The sequence below is a fragment of the Bufo gargarizans genome, chromosome 2 (genome assembly GCF_014858855.1).
Source record: "Bufo gargarizans isolate SCDJY-AF-19 chromosome 2, ASM1485885v1, whole genome shotgun sequence".
NCBI classification, from domain to species: Eukaryota; Metazoa; Chordata; class Amphibia; order Anura; family Bufonidae; genus Bufo; species Bufo gargarizans.
The window spans coordinates 469,863,815-469,884,417 of record NC_058081.1 but is presented as its reverse complement, the minus strand read 5'-3'; the positions used below and the strand labels follow the sequence as shown (position 1 = coordinate 469,884,417).

The 20,603-nt window shown below is 42.0% G+C and overlaps 1 protein-coding gene across 1 annotated transcript in view; it reads left to right on the top strand.

The window, feature by feature from the left end:
• The first annotated feature begins 428 nt into the window (after window positions 1-428).
• LOC122926459 (hepatitis A virus cellular receptor 1 homolog) overlaps window positions 429-20,603 on the top strand; it is a 32,718-nt gene continuing 12,543 nt past the window's right edge. The window contains exons 1-4 of the mRNA XM_044277840.1: window positions 429-540; window positions 2,187-2,525; window positions 11,215-11,364; window positions 12,458-12,547. Coding sequence (XP_044133775.1) covers window positions 486-540; window positions 2,187-2,525; window positions 11,215-11,364; window positions 12,458-12,547 — 634 coding nt within the window. The 5' untranslated portion in view covers window positions 429-485. The remainder of the gene's footprint in view (window positions 541-2,186; window positions 2,526-11,214; window positions 11,365-12,457; window positions 12,548-20,603) is intronic.

The following is a 20,603-nucleotide window of genomic DNA, read 5'->3' as shown; positions in this document are numbered from 1 at the left end:
CACTCCCTAATGAATGGAGCACATCTCCTGACTTGTGTGCCGTTACCCAGTTGGCCATTGATAAATAATCACAGATAGTGTCAGATATGTCCCTGATGTTTTGTGGCTTAATTTCATTTTAAACTGTTCTATGCTCATAAGTATTTGTTTATTCCAGTCGTCATTAAAACATAAATTTGGAACCTTTCAGGCTATCACATAAAAGCCTGTTATCACGCTGCTCAGGTGCACTTGTCCGCTGTCCAGTTTCGCACATATTTGTTAGCACAGGAAGGATCCACTATTACAAGCTGCAGATGCTACATAACCACAGCTCAGTATTCTTCATAAAACGTACACAGATATATGGTCAACATTTCGTGTAACTCTATATTGCAGGAAACTAAAAATAAAAAACTGACCCAACCAACTTCGAAACAGACAGTGAAGAGAAGTAGGTGATGCTATCTTTCATATAGAAAAACAGCTATACATCTGTAAGGAGCATGAAGACAATGAAGAACCCTGCAGCCAGTTGTCTCTATTTCTTGCATCTCTTTGGTGAGTAACTTAGCCTAAAAGTATGGATTTGCATCCATCTGGTAGAGAGTGCCTGAGCCCATGCTTCTAAGGACATCATTGCTTAAAATATTGCTGCACTCCATTGCCAAAGGCGTAGCTATAGAGGTAGCAATCATATCCAGTCCTAGAGTCTAAGGGGACCTAAAGGCCCCTTCTACCACATAAGAAGACACCAGTATTATAAAAGGCAAAATGCTGAGACAGGGGCTTTTAACCTGATGCAAAAAACATTCATCACGGTTGGCAAGGGAGGGTTTTTGGGTGCAGCAAGCTCAGCATTTGCCTAAAGTCACAATTTCTTACATGGGTCTTACAGACTGGAACTCCAGGAAAGATCTTCTGCTCCACTTTGAGCTCCAGTAGTGATGGACAGTGCTCAATATATTACAAGCAGCTATCAGCACCAGGGAGCTTGTATCTAAAGGGCCAATGACTCCTTTGCCACATAAGAATACGCCAGTATTATAAATGGGGCGTAGTAGGTAGATTTTGAATTGCCCTTCAAGTTACGCCTCTAAGGTGAATAGAGACCTCAATGTGGAAAATCAATGTGACTTCACCTGAATTATTGCTCTCACTGTAGGGTCTGGGGTGCTCTTAGTTGGAACCTTCTTCAAGAGAACTGCTTTAACCATTCCTATGCCTGCTGAACTGACTGCACAGAAATAACACCAATGGTTTTCAATTCAGTCACTTCTCTGTACTAACAATTATTCTGTTTTTAAATCTGCTCTCAAGCTTTCACAGTAATATAATTAAAGGAACACTCCATGCAATACTCACATGATGTTATGCAAATAGTCTTCATAAAAATCTCGTTTTGTGTCTACAGCTCATATGCAGACCTATGCGTCTCATCTGTCTACTGCTTCTTGCTAACCTACTGAATGTATTTAAGAAAGTAAGACACCAAAAAATAAATATCATAAATATCTCGCGTGGAGTTATTCGTATATCACCTACAACGCTCAAAAAGCTACCACACAAGCAATTATAATCAATAAGTTCATTTATTAAACATCCATTTACAATACATTAGTAAAAAATTACAAAAAAGCAGCAGTCATGGGAACACAGCAGTGTTACAGAAAATATAAAAACAGACCATAAGGGACTAGTATCCCCACAGTTTAAGCAGTATCAGATGAGTGGGGCTCATATGCAAAGTGCACACAGGGTATCAATAACAATACACCGCAAGCATGGTCCATGCATAGCGGTGTGGGCCTACGTGCACCCCTACAAAAAAGGAACTGCTGAGGGGAAAGAAAGTACTTTTTGTACTTGTAATTTTTTTACTAATGTATTGTAAATGGATGTTTAATAAATTAACTTATTGATTATAATTGCTTGTGTGGTAGCTTTTTGAGCGTTGTAGGTGATATATGTATTTAAGAAAGTAAAGAGTGTAATGAAAGGTCAGACTACAGGGTTTGTTTGTAGTTTGTAACCATGGAGACACATAGATCTGCATAACAGATATTTATGCAATACAGAAGGATATTTTTAATGAAGATTGTCTGTCTTGCTTCATTTTTAAATTAGCTGCACTGGTTGTGAAGGTGGATGTAGCCATTTGCTATCATCCTGTGTGTCCTGTGTTGACGTGGTCTTTGTCCACACAGTTATGGCAGTATCAGGAGGAGAGGTCACAGGATCAGTGAATGACACATTGACTTTACCCTGCACTTACATTATTCACAAATCTCAACACCCCTTCTGCTGGGGACGAGGTGGCTGTTCACTGACAGAGTGCAACAATAATATCATCCGGACTGATGGCCAAAAAGTGACCTGGAGGAAATCTGACAGATACCAGTTACTGGGGAACATAAGTCAGGGGGACGTGTCCCTGACCATCACTGGGGCCACTAATGAAGATGAAGGAACTTACTGCTGTCTTGTCCATATCCCTGGACTTTTCAATGACATGAAAGAAGAGGTGAACGTGAAGATACAAGAAGGTGAGACGTTTATACTTTTGAAAACCTGTAGCTCAGTGCATGATCTATATCATGATATTATGGATGGGAAAACCACAACTGACGGCCTATGTGTAAGACAGAAGAGGAGGTCATGTGGCTGCTATGTGGAGAAAGGGTTGAAGTCCAGGTTGGTCTCATCCCTTATTTAAATGGCTAATAGACAACAAGGAAATAGAAAACAACTCCTGTTTTGTAGAATATGAGCAACTCACTAGCACATTGCAGCATAAAGTATAAAAAGTATAAAATGACTGATTTTCACAAATAATAGAACAATCATGGCATTGTGTTTCTGTCCCAGACTGGATAGTGAGAATTTGTGCAGGACCCTACAATGTCAGAAAGGGGGGATTAGTTCCAGGATCATGAAAATAAGGGGGAGGACAACAAGCACTATGTTCTCCTGTAACGGGTGGATATGGTAGTGGTAATCAGAACCAGGAGACCCAAGTAAATGGGCCATACTATCGAATCGCCAGCCATTTAAAATGTCTCAAGTATGAGGTGTGGCTCACTGGCTGGTGGGGCGCAGATCCCTGCCAATGCTGACTGCTGGCAAAAAGCACAAGCAGAAACTGCACAGATAAATGCCAACCCTGCAGCCACCCAGCCTCCAGCATCATTCAGTGTTACTACAAGTGTGGAAGGTTGGAGTGTATGTGTGGGGGGGAATTACTACTGCCAATGGGGTGAGGTGAGAAGTGGAGCAGTGTTTCTGCCATTGGTGACGTGGACACTTCTGCTGCCAGTCAGTGAGGGAGGGGTGAAAAGGGAGACAATGCTGCTGCCAGTGTTTGAGAGGTGGGGGAGGGAGCCAGTGTTGGTGCCAGTGATGCTTCACTGTGGTATTTGGCACTTCTGGAGATGTATTTTGTACTACACTGCATTATTTCATATACTGCATATATTTTATTTCATGTTGCAAGAGAGGTATTTTGTGCTGCACTGTGATATTTATTTGCTACTTTTAGGGAGAAACAATTCCTATTTAATACCAGTGCTTAAATAATATCAAAATAAAGTGACCAAGTAACAGCTAAATAGTACTTTAATAACAGTGCTATAAAATGTCTTAATAAAACTGCTAAACAATTGTATTTGCAGTGGTTGAAACCCACGGGTGCCATATCTTCTGTGGCACTAGCCTGTTCAGCAGGGGTTTCTTATGAGCTCTGTGCAACAACATATGTACATAACATACATACCTCTGAAGCCAGCCTAGTATGTAAGGGAATACTGATGTTTTTATTATACAAGGTGGTCCAAAAGTATGGAGACACCTTAATAAATGAAAAACTGTGGTTGGGAATGCCATCCTGTGTGTGGCATGTTGCTAAGAGGAAGGGGGGCAAAAAGGTGAGGGGTGGTGTCCAACATGTTGGTCATTTTAAAAGCCTCTTGTTGTGGAAATTTTATTATGCGGACATTTTATCTTAGGATGTGTGTGTGTTTTATAGATTGTCATCATGTCTCTCAGTGGTAATGGTAGATTATTGTATACATGTGTTTGTATGGGGTGTGTCTGCACAGCCACATTGTTGCCCCTCCCTGTCCTTTGATATGTCATCACTTCCTGTATCCTTGTCTTGGGCCAGCCCCTTTTACACCTTTTGTTTTAGTCAATAAAAGACGGATACTGGGCAAGGAGGAGGAAGAAGTTGCTCAGAACTGAATCAAGATGGTAGCATTTGTGTGGTTCTCTGGCTGCGGCTGAGGGAAGATGGAGCTGCCTTTTCCTTACACTAACTATGATGCGGGCTGATTACAACTATTAATATTTTTACCACAACACTCTATCTTGGAACCAAGTCGATATTTTAAAATGGGAAGGGGTGCATGTGACATATGAATCTGAGAATTTGAGGAGGAACCCAAATCAGTGCTTAAATGTGGAACTTTTACTCCTGCCAAAGTTATCAACAATGTTCTCTTTATTACAGACACAGATATGGCTGTGAGATTAACATACAAGGAGAGGACAGAGATTGTGCTGATCTCTGAGGACTGCAGTACCCGAATCATAGTAGTGGATTTAAATGCTCAACACCCTAACAGACCACCATTCGCCATGGCACTGTTGGCAAATTGCTTGCAAAATTTCACCAAATGGGTTCTGGGTTGGACCTGCCAAATGTGGATCCCGTTGCAATTGCTATAACACCCGTTCCACAATATTCAGCATGGCGATTGGGATCGTCCTCATTGAGATGATGCAGCAACTGGATCTTGTATGGGTACCTTTGGTGTATCTGCCCTATGGTGGTTCAATTCACCCCCTTCTCCTTTAACAGACACAGGGTTCTACAATGTATGCTCTTGCTGATGGGTGGCCTGTTACGGTACTGTGCTCTCCAGAGATCAGCAGAATCTCTGTCCTCTCCTAGACGAAGGTACGCCGAAACGCGCGTTGGGGTTAGCGCCATCCTGGAGGAGACACAGTATGGGTAATTGTCCTATTTTCCTGTCTTTGATGAATTTCCATATATGCATTTCTGTGAATAATCATGTTGAAGGCATAGGGACTATGTCCACTGTATGTCTCCTCCAGCGATGTTGCTTTTTATCTCCTGCACTGTTTCTCTTTTAATCATGTATGTCATTAAATTATAATGTTTTTTGTAATAAAGAATTAATGAATACCAGCGGTCTGGCATTTGTCTATGTAGGTTATGTCTGTCCTCTCCTAGCGTGTCAATCATCCATATCTGTATCTGTGTCAGATTTGGATTCCTCATCAACTTCTCTGTCAGATCCATTTGTCTCATGCACCCCTTCCGCTTCCCTCCCAAAATGCGTAGGTGTGTACTGTATACTGTTTGGATTGTTTTTACTGGGTGAAATAAAGACTGCATTTATCTTTCATGTCATTGGTCTTGGTCCACAGACATTTCGTGCATCCCAGTGAAGCTGGCAGGTGAGCTAGATTTTTTGATAGTATTGAACTGTATTGCCACCCTGAGGACAAAGGTGAATTTAGAAGGGTGACTGTACATGGGCATTCGGGTGACCTGTAGGCACCGGCCCATTGGGAATCCTCCTTGAAGTTTTTAGAACCAGATATAAAATATTTAAGGGCTCATCCACATATAACTAAATTTCTGTGTTTTTCTGCCTGGATTTGTGGACAGAAAAGCCTACAGTGGATTAGATTACCAGCAGAGTGAATGGGATTTGTACAAATCTTATCCACATATACTGTACATTTTCCACGTGGAAAATGACCTGCTACGTATATATTAAGATCTACACAACAAGAAATGTCAGAGGTTTGTGACACACTTTTCTCATTGGGTACAATGGGGAAGTCAAAATCTGCAACAAACCCTAATTGTATAATGGATTATCTGTGGATCTGCAGCAAAATCTTCATGTTTGAAATAAAAAAAAATAAAAAAATCACATCCTCAACTATCCTGACACTTTCCTGACTTCATTACTCGGTCCCATGCCAGACTTTACAACCTCCTGCGATTGTGCCTCCTAATGTGACTGTTGAAACCACTCAAATGGGATGAAACTAGGGATGAGCGAACCTGTGGAAGTTTGGGTTCGCCGGGTTTGGCCAAACTTCAGGTCAAAGTTTGGTTTTGGGAACTTTGAAGTCAATGGGGACCCAAACTTCACTTTATTATTTTCCGTAGCGGAAAATAATAGCATTCCTAAGACAGAATGCAAAAGAGTATGGCAATTTAGGGGTAAAACAAACTCACCTCATCCACTTGATCGCAGTGCCGCAGTGTCTTCTATCTTCTTTCAGCAGGACCTGCGATGGCGTCACCACGTGGCGAGCACAGTGACATAATCGCAGATCCTTCTATCTTCATTCAGCAGGACCTGCTAAAGGACCTGTGATGACATCACCACATGGTGAGCGCGGTGACGTCATCGCAGGTCCTTTTGCAGGTCCTGCTGAAAGAAGATTGAAGACACTGCGTCAGCGCGATTAAGTGGACGAGGTGAGTTTTTTTTTTTACCCCTAAATTGCCATACTTTTTTGCATTCTGCCTTAAGAATGATATTATTTTCCGCTATAACCATGTTATAACGGAAAATAATAAAATGACCTGAACACCGAACCCGGACTTCAGCGAAAAAGTCCGGGTTCAGGTACGGGTACCTGAACTTGCAAAGTTCGGTGTGAACCCAAACTTTGCAGTTATAGTTCGCTCATCCCTAGATGAAACATCATTGCAGGAGGATGGGTTGTGCAGAGACTGGCATGGGAATAGGCAAGAGAGACACAGATGCTCCAAGGGAGGTGAGTTCTCTGGGTTTTTTTTTCACCTCTTGGCTGTTTTCCACAATTAAAATCTGCAACCTAATATGTGCCATAGTCTACAGTCTGGATTTGCTTCTGCAGAGTTCCCTATGGATTTTTGCTGAATTTTCTACAGCAAGTCTGCTATTTGTGAATGTACACTAACTGGTCCTCCAAAGTAGAGAGAGATATAATTCAAAGTGATGTCTTCATACAAGAGTTGGGAACACCGTGGTGTCACAGTACATGGATAATAAACACTTTCGCAGTTAAGTGTTATAGTGCACAGTGATGATTAATTAAGTGATGTAATAGAAAATGGACAAAGGTGATCTCACTGCATTACCACAGAAAAGGGTTACTGAAGAGTTACTTTTTATACCATTATTTGGTTCATTACATTTTCATATTTGTTTTATTTGCCTACTGAATAGTATTGTATGTATAGGTCAGGGTTGACAGCGCCTTTAGGCTGCTAGAAGATGATCCTGAGTCTGCCCCTAGTCACAAGATAGTCTAGTGCTAACTGAAGAAGAGAGAGGATCTACATGGGCCTGAGTCCCAAAGAACCATCATCTTTGAGACAGTTACAGCTAAGAAAGCAGCCTTATCTAAAGTGCTTCAGAGAGAGAAAGAGAAGGAAGATTGTAAGATCCAGAATCTGCAAGGCCGTGCACTGGAGTCAGTCAGGTATTGTGCATGTTTATAGCTGAAAGAGACTTTGCCGCTGTGAGAAAAAAATATTTCCGTCGGCCCTATCGGCTATTTCTGTCGGCCCCATAGAAATGAATGGGAGTGGGGGACGAGCATGCGCAGTATGCTCCCATTCACTTCTATAGGGAGCCGGCTTGGTGGTGGCCAGACCGGAGTCCTCCAGCCACCACCTTGCGGGGCTCCGTTCTCGATATAGGTGCGGATCCCAGCGGTGGGACCCGCACCTATAAGACAATGGGGGCATATCCTAGATATATGCCCCCATTGTCTATGATGAGACAACCTCTTTAACACCAAGGGCACCTCCATTAGCCAACATCAGGGTGTGCACTGAGGGAAGAAAGGGTGCACCCTCTTGTCACTGCATGGCCCTAGGGGTTATAAGTACACATTGGGGGAGATTTATCAGATTCCACCTTTCATTTTCTAAAGGAACTTTCCAAAATGAAAGGTGGAATCTGATTGGTTGCTATAGGCAACTAAGCCAGTTCTACTTTACACCAGTTTGATACATTTCCCCCATTGTGTCGCAGTACAGGTATATAGCGATAGCATAGCACAAAGAAGGTTCTAGCTGCAATCCTATACCCCCTAACGCTACATCTCTGTAGGGATGATATATACAATTATATAAATATATTTGTGCACAGTTATTTATTTATGTTGCTTATATACCGCCAACACTCTGCACATAGTATATCTTATAAATAAATAGTAATGGGACAGCTCACTCTCTATATACACGGATAGGTGCCAATGTCCAAAATGAATCACCCCTTCAAAAACAGTAAAATAGAATAGTGTTGGACCGACACTCAAACATGAGGGTTCACGCGAAGAACCAATAAAGTAAAAATGGTGCAATTTATTAAAACATAAAAACATACATACACGTAATAGTGGGATGGATGAGATAATAGATCAATAGATACAATATATTGCACATAATATTAGGTAATATAGCTAAAATCGATAAATGCACATATACTATACTGGTTGACGAATCCTTCTATGTAAAATAAGATATCATAACATTTCGTAAAATTTCATAAAATTTCAAATTAGTTCTAAGCTGGAGTGTATGGGGGTGCCCATGGTTATGGAAACCCCCATACACTCCATCTTAGAAATTATTTAATTTTTTTTTAAATTTTACAAAATTTTATATCTTATTTTACATAGAAGGATTCGTAAACCAGTATAGTATATGTGCATTTATCGATTTTAGCTATATTACCTAATATTATGTGCAATATAATAAATTGCACCATTTTTACTTTATTGGTTCTTCGCGTGAAACCTTATGTTTGAGTGCCAGTCCAACACTATTCCATAGTATATCTTAGGCTGGGTTAACATCACGTTTTTGCCCTACGTTTAACAAATGTTTGAAAAAAATAAAAGGATACAAAAGCATAGAACAATATGTTTTTTCATCCTGCAGAGTCCAGTAAAAAAAAAAGGTATATACGTTAATGTTTACGTTTTTTTTGTTTTATTTTTACAGTGGACCTATATACTGTTAGATGCCACTGAATGGCATCCGTCAGAGGCATCCATTCAACATATACTGTACATTTTTTTTACAAGTTAGATGTAAGACAAAAACGTGATATGAACCCAGCCTTAAATTTGCTTTCTGGTTTTTTAAATGATTTGGAGATGGGCTGCGTTAACCCGGCATGGCCAATACACTTTGAACTAAGCTGTGCTTCTGACTCGATTCAAAGTGATAGATGGGTGATAGTGAGGGTTTGGGGTGTTCAAACCCCATCGATTGGATATTCCTTAATATATTAGTTCTGATCAGTATTGGAATGAGCAACCAGAGTACGCTATATAACAGGTCCCCAAGGGTCTAGCAGAAGACTACCCCATTTTGAGGTGACTTTGGAAACAATCACTTGTCACTAGGGTCTGTTTCCTCTGGGTTGATCACAAATAACATACTAGAGGTTCATGATGATATGTCATATTTGTATAATAATAGCAACAAGGCTTAAAATGTAATTAATGGGTCACAAAACTTGTGATATGTCATAGTGACATATCAAAGAGTTTGATCAGTCGAGCTTGAGTGCTGAGGCCCCGACCAATCGCTAGAGTGAGGAGACATAAGCTCTTACATATACGCTCTCTCTCCTCGTTCCAGGGGTTGGAATCTAGTTGGGCTCAAAATGCTCTATTGAGCCTGTCTCTCACAACAAGGAGAGAGCTCTATGTGAGCGTTTCAGTCTTTCTTGTGATCTCTCTCTTCTTTCTAGTAATCATGGGGGTCTTAGCACTCAGACATCCAGTAATAAAAATACTTTGATATGTCAGTATGACATATCAATAGTTTTGTGAACGTTCGGTGACCCTTTAAAAGTGTACACAAACATATTCTGTATAGATTGATGATGCTTATGGCCAAATTAAATGGAACCTGTCACCGGGATTTTGTGTATAGAGCTGAGGACATGGGTTTTTTGAGGGCCGCTAGCACCTCCGCAATACCCAGTCCCCATAGCGCTGTGTGCTTTTATTGTGTAAAAAAATCTATTTGATACATATGCAAATTAACCTGAGATGAGTCCTGTCCCTGACTCATCTCATGGACAGGACTCATCTCAGGTTCATTTGCATATGTATCAAATCGTTTTTTTTACACAATAAAAGCACACAGAGCTATGGGGACTGGGTATTGCGGATGTGCTAGCGGCCATCTAGCAACCCATGTCATCAGCTCTATACACAAAATCCCAGTGACAGGTTCCCTTTATCTCTCAGGCTCCTGTAGGCACAGATTGTTTGGCACCTAAGACTCCGTCCCATCAAGTAGGCCACAACTGTAGTTATGTATGGCTTTTGGAATGCTTGTCTTACATAATACAGCTCATTTAAAAAGGTGATCGCGCTGCCTTCCACGGACTCCAGCCTCTAATACAGCACACCATTTGCAGTGTACTACTAGGCTGCTGGAAAAAAGGAGGTTTTGCTCTGTTTGGTAATGTTTTACACTCTTTAATACCACCTGTGTAGACTGTAGGCTTAATCTTGCCATTGAGAAGCTGTTTCTAGAAGGAAGGCAGAGTGGAAATTCTTGGGTTTGGCCTTTCCTCTTGTCACTTTAGCTGGTTCTAAGTTAGAGTCAGGAGTGTGTTGAACCAAGGCTGCTGAAGGAACCTCTAGTCCTGTCAGTCAGCATCAGCCCGTTTTATGCCTAGCAAATTCCAGTGGGGGAACCCCTGAGATTGTGTGCAGATGATGAACCCCTAAGATTGTGTGCAGATGATGAACCCCTGAGATTGTTGAGCATCTGAAGAGGGAGTACAAGGTTTTCATCTGTGAGGGTACCACACATCTATGGCTATTAGACCTCATGGTTCTGGTCAGGGTATTTCTGGTTTACTTTCCTACAAGTTGGCATCTTGCATTGGAGGTTACATCTAGCAGTTAGGAATTTCAGCCATTAAAAAAAGAAAGTGGATTTGTGTGCACCCAGCTGGACTGTTATGTAAGGAATTGCTATCTAAGAGCTTGTATCTCAAAGAGAACCCTTGTGGTAACCCATGATTCAGCAGTTCAGGTGTTGGAACTGTTTTAGTAAGATTTGTGCCTCCATCCTGTGTTGAAGTGTCTGTTGCTCTGCACTTTAGTAAAGACTCTTTGCTACCTTGTTCAACCACACTTCTTTGATTTCCTATTTTTCATCAGGACCACCACATCAAGGCCACCCTACCTTCTATGAGACACATGATTCCAACCAAGGTGTGCCCCGGGGGAAAACTACAACTCGTAGCAATCAGATCTTCTCCACTCTTCACTCTGCTAGCCCTGGGAGTGAGGAAGAAGGACCCAGCCACTGTGAGTACCACGACTAATACCACCACTACCACTCCCAGCCTCCTGACTGTGCCTGTTGGGTTGATGTTTATTTTGTGCCTGTTCTCACATAATCTAGCAGCCTCATTTTCCAAAGGAGCTGTCAAAAATGAAAAGTGGAATCTGATTAGTTGCTATGGGCAACTGAGCCAGTTCTATTTTACTCCAGTTTGATAAATGACCCCATATGTGCTTGCAATATGGCATATTCTCAAATTAAGACATGTTGGAACGACTTGAAGATGGACTGGGGTTCCATGAGCAGAGGTATGAGTTGTATTTTTAGGATTTTGTTTATGGTTTCCTCAAATAATAAAATAGTACATTTTTAATGCTAATTCAAAGTATGGAAAGATCAAAGAAAAAACAATACCTTGATGGGGTCAAAGGTATGCTTCCTAGTGTCCCGACAGGTTGGTTAAAACTCCCTGGTGCACAATGAGGAAGAAGGGGAGGGGGAAACATTTTCCTGAACGGGGAGTTACATCATGTGTGAACCATTCAAGCCAATCAGATTATGTTGTCTCTGATCAGGTGATTGCGATCACTAGTATATGCTTTGCAGTGCAATCAAATCAGTCAAGGGCTAGATAGTCTTTAGGTTTTGGGGAACGAGATTCAAAACCAAAAAAAAGTTTGCAGAAAACGAATGCACTTCAACATATAGGCCAAGGTTAAAACGTGTTATTATAGTCAGGAAATATTCTGGAATGCAAACGTTAGGATGAAAGACAATGTGATAATGAATACACCGTAGTGCAACTTAGTACCACCCTGCCTAATAGCAACACCCATCCAAAGAAACCTTAAAAATGAGCCTAGATGCCCCAGGGAGACTCAATAAGACCTGGGACCTGCAGAGCCTTTGGGCTAGCAATGTAGATGAAACCCAGCGTTCGGAGATCAGGAAAGTATAATTACTGCTGCGGGTCCAGTCACGCTGTGGAGTCTGTAGAAAATATACACAAAGGTGAACAAACTCTTTAAGGCAGTTTCTCTATAATAGGTGTAAAGTAAAGCTGTACATTGGCAAACCTCTGTAGATCTTTTCATATATTTAATTGATTAATTGTAGATCACGAGAGGTTTAACTGGAACAGACTTGCAAATCTGAGATGGATTATCATCCTTTTACTACCCGCAATGTTCCTTCTCATCTATAAATGTAAGTCTGATTTGCTATACACAGTGATTGTGAGCTACAACTGTGAACAGCGTACATTCACCTTTCAACACCATTTCCTAGTTTATATATAAATGTTATACAAATATGTAATTGCTATGGGTACGCTCACCGGATACTAACTAACCGGAGCACTGCCTGCCTACTACCATCGGACACTGAGATAAATACAAATAGATATATACGGCTGGCTCACAGTGATATTAATACATTTATTGATTATATAAAAACATACACTATTAAAAACATAATGTGATCACATAAAATCATGCACTGATAGTCATACAGTCTGGGTCCCTTTTATCTTAATATTAATATCTTCACATGCGGGGCTCACACATGTATAATTAAAAATGACGGCTTTTATGACTGTTACCGTAATCCCCTTTCATATAGTGAATCTCCTCCTATATTTTGTACCAGTTCACACCTATATTGGTGCGCTTTATATAGGGATCTTCAGTATATTACAAGAGTTCACACTTGGATTTCTGCAAGTTACGCAAGGCTCCTTTGCCGCGTTTTCTCATTTCCGTTAAGCGTTATATTGCAGCATTAACATAATCATGATATATACTGTGTCCCTTAATAGATCGTATTATACGATATATAATTAATGTCCAATATTCCAGACTGTACTGATCTTGTGTTGGTTCAGATATAAGCTGGATATGTCTTACCGGACTCCACGGTCTTCATGCTCTATTGCGCTATCTTCAATGTACCGGCTAGGATATCTTCACGTATGCACTATGTAATCTTACCCACGCCAGAGTTCGAAAAGTGTTTCTAAATCTGGTATTGTACTCGGAGTGTCCTGGGGAGATTTTATCAAATACAACCAGTCACTGTCACTACCTCGCCAGACGCGTTTCGGAAATCTGTGTTCCTTTCTCAGTGGCATAAAAAGTTGTGGTTTAATTGGGACATGGCATTATTTATGGCTGCATTCAGTTACTACAAAAACCTGGACCGGACTGTAAGACTGTTCTAATTGTATCATACACACCTTGCGGTTTTCTATCTACTGTTCATTGTATTATAACAATATAATTTTTCATAATTTTATAAAATATGTATTATAATGTAATAACACTTGAAATCACGTTTAACATAGATAAGAATATTTAGGTAATAACTATATATACCAATCTGAATATCCCATACATATATTAGACCTATCTATCTATAATCTCTTTTTATCTGATCAATGAAATAGACCAAATAACAAATAACAATACAAATACAGATATAAAAATAGAAAAATTACAGTATACAATAAAAATAGCACTAAAAATAAAAACAGACATAATGAAAAATGAAAAATAAAAATAAAATAAAAAACATATGGATGCAAATCCATGGACTATATGCTTCTTTACAGATTGCTTCTAATTGGATATTTTAAGCATGGTGCAGCAAATATGGCGGAAGAGGGAAAGGAGCTCATAGGGTAATAGTTTTTGGGTGAATAATTTTTATTTAAGAAAAAAGATTAGTTATGCTCACCTTTTTGTGTTGTGCAAGCACAGGCACAACACCAGTACAGGCATGTCTTTAGAATGGTCGGTGCTGCCGGTATCGTTCGCTCCTCACTTGTAGGGTTGCCAGTCCACCAGAGGAGCGATGAGAGACAATACAAAAGTATGGAGTAATTGTGGTCCACCGTTTTTGATACTTCTTGGTGCAATGACACGACCCTCAAGTGGTTGTAGGTAGTTCTTTTATTATTTATATATAGGTGAGAACGCGTTTCGGAGTTGGAAACACTCCTTTTTCAAGTCTGGGGTTAAAAAACTATGCCTTCTGTGTAGACAGCACATTTTTATCAGCGTCCTGGGGAGGATGCAGGACTTGATATACAGCCTGGCATCGACATGCTATGCACACCCCCCCCCCCCCCCACCATCCCTCTAAATGAATCCAAAGACCTCCATTTCTGAATTGAAGCCAAAAGGCATCAAAGATCCAAATTTGAAAATCTTCCTAGATTCACATGTTGACATTTTAGACACAAAATCACCTCCTCTCCAGTCTTTAATAGACTGCAAGGCCATACATTTCATCCCCACTGGATTGCTAGCATGATGTGTTTTGAAGTGATACGATAAATGTTTTTCGTATCCTTTTTTTATATTATTTATATGTTCAGCAATTCTAATTTGAGAGCTCTTCCTGTACATCCAATGTATTGTTTGGAACATGGACATTCAATTATATAAATCACTGCCTTTGTGTTACACGTCAATATTTCTTTGATCTCCCAACTAAATTTACTGTTGATCTAATTACTCTTGTTTTTTTTTTAGTTTTTTTTAATCAAATCCTGTTATTCTACAGTTTTGGCACATCCCACATCTATAAAACCCCTTCAGGATCATCCATGGGGTGCTGATTGAGTTTATTTATTTTTTCAGAATTGTTAGGGCAACTTGGAGTGCTAGATTTGGTTCTCTGGTAAACACTCTTGGGGTAGACTTGGTAAGATAGGGCCCAAAATAATATCCATTAATTACATTTTTGACACTTCTGTACTCTGTGTTAAATGGTAGTACCAATTTTGACGTTTCTGCAATATTATTCGGTGAATATGGTTTTTCCAGGAAAAAGGAGGCTCTGTCCATCTCTCTGACTTTTTCTAGTGATTTTTCTAACAGTTCTGAGGAATATTTTTTTCTAGATGCTGTAGTTTCATCTGTTGTGCCTCTAATTCAAACTGTGTATTCTGGGTACAATTCCTTTTTTAGGCATATAAATTGACTTCCTGGTACTCCCAGAAGCCATCTTGGTAGGTGGCAACTGTTGTGTAATATAAAACTATTCCTGGAAACCTCTTTATGATCAGAACTGCAGATGAAGGAGCGCTCACATAGTTCAATCTTTAGATCCAGAAATTCTACCTACTTGTGGTATATCTGTGGTATAAACTTGAGATTTAGTTCATTACAATTTACTTCCTCAATGTACAAGTTCAGAATGTGACTTGCCCCAAATTAACAATACGTAATCTATTTAACAACACCAGAGCACCAGGCCTGCCCCCAAACTGGGTATGATGACATCTTGTTCCCATGATGCTATAAATAGATTGGCATAGCTGGGGGAAAACCTGGTGCCCATGGTGGTCCTGGTCGTCTGCAAATAAAATTTGGAATCAAATGAAAAATAATTATGAGATAATACAAAATGAATACCCTCTAAAAGGAACTGTATCTGATCTATTTTTAATCTATTGTGATTTATATTGGTGTATAATGAACTAACCTCCATTGTTGCTATAATCCAGTAGGGATGACATGTTAGCCCTTCTAATATTTTTTATAATGGATGTGGTATCTTTTAAATGAGAAGGGGTTTCACCAACATAACGTTGGAGAAATCACTCTAGATATTGAGACAAATTAAAAGTTAGAGATCATATTCCGGAGGTCTCCCTGGTGGATTAATGGTATCCTTGTGTATGTTCGGGATACAATAAAAAACTGGAAGTCTTCTTGGACTTCCTAAAATAAAGTCATGTTCAGCCTTATTTAGTATCCCTTTTTCAAAGGCTGCTTTACATAAGTTTGATATTTCATTGTAATATACAGTACAGACCAAAAGTTTGGACACACCTTCTCATTCAAAGAGTTTTCTTTATTTTCATGACTATGAAAATTGTAGATTCACACTGAAGGCATCAAAACTATGAATTAACACATGTGGAATTATATACATAACAAAAAAGTGTGAAACAATTGAAAATATGTCATATTCTAGGTTCTTCAAAGTAGCCACCTTGATTTGATTACTGCTTTGCACACTCTTGGCATTCTCTTGATGAGCTTCAAGAGGTAGTCACCTGAAATGGTCTTCCAACAGTCTTGAAGGAGTTCCCAGAGATGCTTAGCACTTGTTGGCCCTTTTGCCTTCACTCTGCGGTCCAGCTCACCCCAAACCATCTCGATTGGGTTCAGGTCCGGTGACTGTGGAGGCCAGGTCATCTGGCGCAGCACCCCATCACTCTCCTTCATGCTCAAATAGGCCTTACACAGCCTGGAGGTGTGTTTGGGGTCATTGGTAGAGTTGAGCGAACACCTGGATGTTCGGGTTCGAGAAGTTCGGCCGAACATCCCGGAAATGTTCGGGTTCGGGATCCGAACCCGATCCGAACTTCGTCCCGAACCCGAACCCCATTGAAGTCAATGGGGACCCGAACTTTTCGGCACTAAAACGGCTGTAAAACAGCCCAGGAAAGGGCTAGAGGGCTGCAAAAGGCAGCAACATGTAGGTAAATCCCCTGCAAACAAATGTGGATAGGGAAATTAATTAAAATAAAAATTAAATAAATAAAAATTAACCAAAATCAATTGGAGAGAGGTTCCATAGCAGAGAATCTGGCTTCCCGTCACCCACCACTGGAACAGTCCATTCTCAGATATTTAGGCCCCGGCACCCAGGCAGAGGAGAGAGGTCCCGTAACAGACAATCTGGCTTCATGTCAGCAGAGAATCAGTCTTCATGTCATAGCAGAGAATCAGGCTTCACGTCACCCACCACTGTAATAGTCCATTTTCATAAATTTAGGCCCAGCACCCAGGCAGAGGAGAGAGGTCCCGTAACAGACAATCTGGCTTCATGTCAGCAGAGAATCAGTCTTCATATCATAGCAGAGAATCTGGCTTCCCGTTACCCACCACTGGAACAGTCCATTCTCAGATATTTAGGCCCCGGCACCCAGGCAGAGGAGAGAGGTCCCGTAACAGACAATCTGGCTTCATGTCAGCAGAGAATCAGTCTTCATATCATAGCAGAGAATCAGGCTTCACGTCAGCCACCACTGCAACAGTCCATTGTCATAAATTCAGGCCCAGCACCCAGGCAGAGGAGAGAGGTCCCGTAACAGACAATCTGGCTTCATGTCAGCAGAGAATCAGTCTGCATGTCATAGCAGAGAATGAGGCTTCACGTCACCCACCACTGCAACAGTCCATTTTCATAAATTTAGGCCCAGCACCCAGGCAGAGGAGAGAGGTCCCGTAACAGAGGATCTGGCTTCATGTCACCAGAGAATCAGTCTGCATGTCATAGCAGAGAATCAGGCTTCACGTCACCCACCACTGCAACAGTCCATTTTCATAAATTTAGGCCCAGCACCCAGGCAGAGGAGAGAGGTCCCGTAACAGAGGATCTGGCTTCATGTCACCAGAGAATCAGTCTGCATGTCATAGCAGAGAATCAGGCTTCACGTCAGCCACCACTGCAACAATCCATTGGCATATATTTAGGCCTAGCACACAGGCAGAGGAGAGAGGTCCCGTAACAGACAATCTGGCTTCATGTCAGCAGAGAATCAGTCTTCATATCATAGCAGAGAATCAGGCTTCACGTCAGCCACCAATGCAACAGTCCATTGTCAGATATTTAGGCCCAGCACCCAGGCAGAGGAGAGAGGTCCCGTAACAGAGGATCTGGCTTCATGTCACCAGAGAATCAGTCTGCATGTCATAGCAGAGAATCAGGCTTCACGTCAGCCACCACTGCAACAATCCATTGGCATATATTTAGGCCTAGCACACAGGCAGAGGAGAGAGGTCCCGTAACAGACAATCTGGCTTCATGTCAGCAGAGAATCAGTCTGCATGTCATAGCAGAGAATGAGGCTTCACGTCACCCACCACTGCAACAGTCCATTTTCATAAATTTAGGCCCAGCACCCAGGCAGAGGAGAGAGGTCCCGTAACAGAGGATCTGGCTTCATGTCACCAGAGAATCAGTCTGCATGTCATAGCAGAGAATCAGGCTTCACGTCACCCACCACTGCAACAGTCCATTTTCATATATTTAGGCCCAGCACCCAGGCAGAGGAGAGAGGTCCCGTAACAGAGGATCTGGCTTCATGTCACCAGAGAATCAGTCTGCATGTCATAGCAGAGAATCAGGCTTCACGTCAGCCACCACTGCAACAATCCATTGGCATATATTTAGGCCTAGCACACAGGCAGAGGAGAGAGGTCCCGTAACAGACAATCTGGCTTCATGTCAGCAGAGAATCAGTCTTCATATCATAGCAGAGAATCAGGCTTCACGTCAGCCACCAATGCAACAGTCCATTGTCAGATATTTAGGCCCAGCACCCAGGCAGAGGAGAGAGGTCCCGTAACAGAGGATCTGGCTTCATGTCAGCAGAGAATCAGTCTTCATGTCATAGCAGAGAATCAGGCTTCACGTCACCCACCACTGCAACAGTCCATTTTCATAAATTTAGGCCCAGCACCCAGGCAGAGGAGAGAGGTCCCGTAACAGAGGATCTGGCTTCATGTCAGCAGAGAATCAGTCTTCATGTCATAGCAGAGAATCAGGCTTCACGTCACCCACCACTGTAAGAGTCCATTTTCATAAATTTAGGCCCAGCACCCAGGCAGAGGAGAGAGGTCCCGTAACAGACAATCTGGCTTCATGTCAGCAGAGAATCAGTCTTCATATCATAGCAGAGAATCAGGCTTCACGTCAGCCACCAATGCAACAGTCCATTGTCAGATATTTAGGCCCAGCACCCAGGCAGAGGAGAGAGGTCCCGTAACAGAGGATCTGGCTTCATGTCAGCAGAGAATCAGTCTTCATGTCATAGCAGAGAATCAGGCTTCACGTCACCCACCACTGTAAGAGTCCATTTTCATAAATTTAGGCCCAGCACCCAGGCAGAGGAGAGAGGTCCCGTAACAGACAATCTGGCTTCATGTCAGCAGAGAATCAGTCTTCATATCATAGCAGAGAATCAGGCTTCACGTCACCCACCACTGTAACAGTCCATTTTCATAAATTTAGGCCCAGCACCCAGGCAGAGGAGAGAGGTCCCGTAACAGACAATCTGGCTTCATGTCAGGAGAGAATCAGTCTTCATGTCATAGCAGAGAATCAGGCTTCACGTCACCCACCACTGCAACAGTCCATTTTCATAAATTTAGGCCCAGCACCCAGGCAGAGGAGAGAGGTCCCGTAACAGACAATCTGGCTTCATGTCAGCAGAGAATTAGTCTGCATGTCATAGCAGAGAATCAGGCTTCACGTCAGCCACCAATGCAACAGTCCATTGTCAGATATTTAGGCCCAGCACCCAGGCAGAGGAGAGAGGTCCCGTAACAGAGGATCTGGCTTCATGTCACCAGAGAATCAGTCTGCATGTCATAGCAGAGAATCAGGCTTCACGTCACCCACCACTGCAACAGTCCATTTTCATAAATTCAGGCCCAGCACCCAGGCAGAGGAGAGAGGTCCCGTAACAGACAATCTGGCTTCATGTCACCAGAGAATCAGTCTGCATGTCATAGCAGAGAATGAGGCTTCACGTCAGCCACCACTGCAACAATCCATTGGCATATATTTAGGCCTAGCACACAGGCAGAGGAGAGGTTCATTCAACTTTGGGTAGCCTTGCAATATAATGGTAAAATGAAAATAAAAATAGGATTGAATGAGGAAGTGCCCTGGAGTCCAATAATATATGGTTATGGGGAGGTAGTTAATGTCTAATCTGGACAAGGGACGGACAGGTCCTGTGGGATCCATGCCTGGTTCATTTTTATGAACGTCAGCTTGTCCACATTGGCTGTAGACAGGCGGCTGCGTTTGTCTGTAATGACGCCCCCTGCCGTGCTGAATACACGTTCAGACAAAACGCTGGCTGCCGGGCAGGCCAGCACCTCCAAGGCATAAAAGGCTAGCTCTGGCCACGTGGACAATTTAGAGACCCAGAAGTTGAATGGGGCCGAACCATCAGTCAGTACGTGGAGGGGTGTGCACACGTACTGTTCCACCATGTTAGTGAAATGTTGCCTCCTGCTAACACGTTGCGTATCAGGTGGTGGTGCAGTTAGCTGTGGCATATTGACAAAACTTTTCCACATCTCTGCCATGCTAACCCTGCCCTCAGAGGAGCTGGCCGTGACACAGCTGCCTTGGCGACCTCTTGCTCCTCCTCTGCCTTGGCCTTGGGCTTCCACTTGTTCCCCTGTGACATTTGGGAATGCTCTCAGTAGCGCGTCTACCAACGTGCGCT